The following is a 2485-nucleotide window of genomic DNA, read 5'->3' as shown; positions in this document are numbered from 1 at the left end:
CTTTCTTAACTGTGTATAAAAAGTTGGTTCTGCTTGTTGGGTACAGATTTTTTCAACATTAATCTGATTAGGAAGGTTGTTGGTTCACGCTACTTGCTTGACAATTTCATACTGCAAGTTTACCTCGTGGTATGATTATTTTGATAATTTCTAGAACTCCTACAAGATTGCAGAAACCATCGCTCATATGGCAGTTTTGTTTGGCAATTTCATCTCCCCTCATTGTGTTGAAACTGGCTTCTCAGGTGGTATCTCGTGCAAACTGCATACCTATGTACATTGGTAGTCTAAAATAGTAGTGGTAGTAGCACATCTTTCTTCAATAGGTAAACTTGATTCTTTCTTTTTCTAATCACAATGTGATTATTTTTACATGCACCCATCTGTACATCCACAATAATGTTCCCTTGGAAAAATGTTGCACAAAAACTGTGCTCCAAAAGTACAATTGGGAAAAAAGATGGACATAAAAACAGAAAGAATAAGCCGGAGATGTTCACTCTTCAGGTGCTCCACATAGAAAATTGCTGGTTAAGTTCAGTGGGTGCTTGCACCATTCTGCTTGGGTGGCGGCAAGTCATTGTGATGGAACTGAGGAGTGCTCTCTCAACATCTTCGGAGGCCTCTCTCCTAAGCAAACACAGCACATACTCTATCATTGCTGTATCACAAGGCAGTATGATCCTCCCATCACTTGTGAACCCAAACTCTTCCTGAGACATCCTCAGAAGCTCTTCGAAGACCGTCGTGTGGAGGCACGCTAGGGGGATCTCGAAACGCCTCCCATTGGAGGAGTAGACAACGAAGTGGCCCTTGCCTGCAACTGAGCTGCAGGATGGGTGGACACCCTTGTCAGTTGCCGTGGCCCATCTTCGGCCGATTGTACCGATTCCCTGCCACTTCTTGGAAAGTTGAGCTAGTTTCTTGGAGCTCATCATGGTTGCTTGTTTTGATTTTGAAGGAAAGGGAGTTTGACTCTGAGGAAATGATCAGAGACAAATGTTAGATTGTGTGTGGCGATGGTTTGTGCCATGATCATGTATTTATAGGGAGCGTGTGTGATGTTATGGTCTGCATCTTCCAAAACTATCACAGATACCAAGTGTTCGTTGGACACGGCCATTAATTCCCTTGGTGTGATGTTGTTATCTTTGCTGGCTACATACATAATTGGTCACCACAGTTGGTCGGTCTTTAACACGGGCACACGGAATGCTGGGTCCAGCCCTTTAATCTGCTAGATCTGAGATAATAAATATATCTACTAAACTATTGGCCCTTTATATACTAATAATGTTATTATGCAGTTTTTGCGTGCCTGATTAGTTTTGTGTTACTCATGTTCAACCCGGATATCTTAAGATTGTTAGATGTATATATCTGTATATTGTAGGTTCCCCATATGTTAGGGGGCTTTCTGCATATGTGCACCTGTACATGTACTATATATTGTGGCCTTTGGCCCCCTGGTAATACAACCAAGTATATTCCCTAACATGGTATCAGAGCAAAATTGATCCTTCCGAAGACTTGTTCCCGGCCGTCCCACTGCCGGCTTCTCCCCGACTCGATCTCGAAGGAAAGGGAGTCGGACCCCAAACATCTGAATGAACTAAATCAAAAGGTCGCTGAGATACAGACGCACTAGTAGGATAGGGAAGCTGAATCTGTTTGCCTAGCCTACAACCCTGACACGAATGCAAAGACACATCTCCTGAGACAGACCCCAGAAGACCACGACGAACTAATGACGATAAACGGGAGCCACAGAGGTGACCCAGCCGATGATGCCACTGCTGAAAAGATCCGATGTGAAGCAAAGCAACCGCAGGAGAACTAGCGAGATGAAGTGGCGGCGAAGGAACGCGAAGCCAGTCTAACTCCCAGAGCCCCGGGGACTCAAGGCTGCGAGGGCCAGCTCCAACCAGGGCCTGTGTACGGAGGTCCTGAACAGCACAAGAATCAGCGTCAAGAATGACGCGACAACCAGAATCAGTAAGCTGACTAGCGGAAAACAGGTTCATCTTAAGACTAGGAACATGAGAAACATCAGGAACAGAGAAAGAGGGAGTAGAAAGGGTGACTCGACTGGAAACAGGGAGAGAGGTACCATCAGCCGTGATAACACGAACAGGCGAAACAAGAGAGCGAAGAGCAGAAAGAATAGAAGACGCAGAGGTCATATGAAAAGAAGCTCCAGAATCCAGATACCACGGGGATGACAAACCTGACTGTGTGGAAGGTGGTGGTCGCACGGTGCCAGAAGAGCCGTGCACGTAACCAACAAGCATTCGTCGAGGAAGAGCCCTGTACCAGCGAGCGCACCACGAAGACCACGGATAATGTCCCGATCGGATAGCGCAACAGCAGAAGATCCTGAAGAACCAGCCTGACGACGAGTAAGATGCGGCGGGCGTAAGCTGGGATCCCTCTGCCAGCAATTAGAGATAGTGTGGCCAGGCCTGCCACAGTAGGTGCAAGGAGG

At 46.6% G+C, this 2485-nt stretch overlaps 1 protein-coding gene across 1 annotated transcript; it reads right to left on the bottom strand.

Moving 5' to 3' along the window:
• Positions 1–503: 503 nt before the first annotated feature.
• Positions 504–938, bottom strand: LOC127312685 (auxin-responsive protein SAUR36). The gene has a single exon (XM_051343221.2). It carries the CDS (start codon positions 936–938, stop codon positions 504–506), a length of 435 nt encoding a protein of 144 aa, XP_051199181.1.
• Between the last annotated feature and the right edge of the window lie 1547 nt (positions 939–2485).

The sequence above is a fragment of the Lolium perenne genome, chromosome 7, assembly GCF_019359855.2.
Source record: "Lolium perenne isolate Kyuss_39 chromosome 7, Kyuss_2.0, whole genome shotgun sequence".
In the NCBI taxonomy this organism is placed as follows: domain Eukaryota; kingdom Viridiplantae; phylum Streptophyta; class Magnoliopsida; order Poales; family Poaceae; genus Lolium; species Lolium perenne.
Note: the sequence above shows the minus strand (reverse complement) of the source record. Positions and strands in the feature narration are given on the sequence as shown.

What these genes read in the sequence shown, in the direction of transcription:
- LOC127312685 (XM_051343221.2), bottom strand. Translation starts at nt 938, where the DNA reads ATGATGAGCTCCAAGAAACTAGCTCAACTTTCCAAGAAGTGGCAGGGA.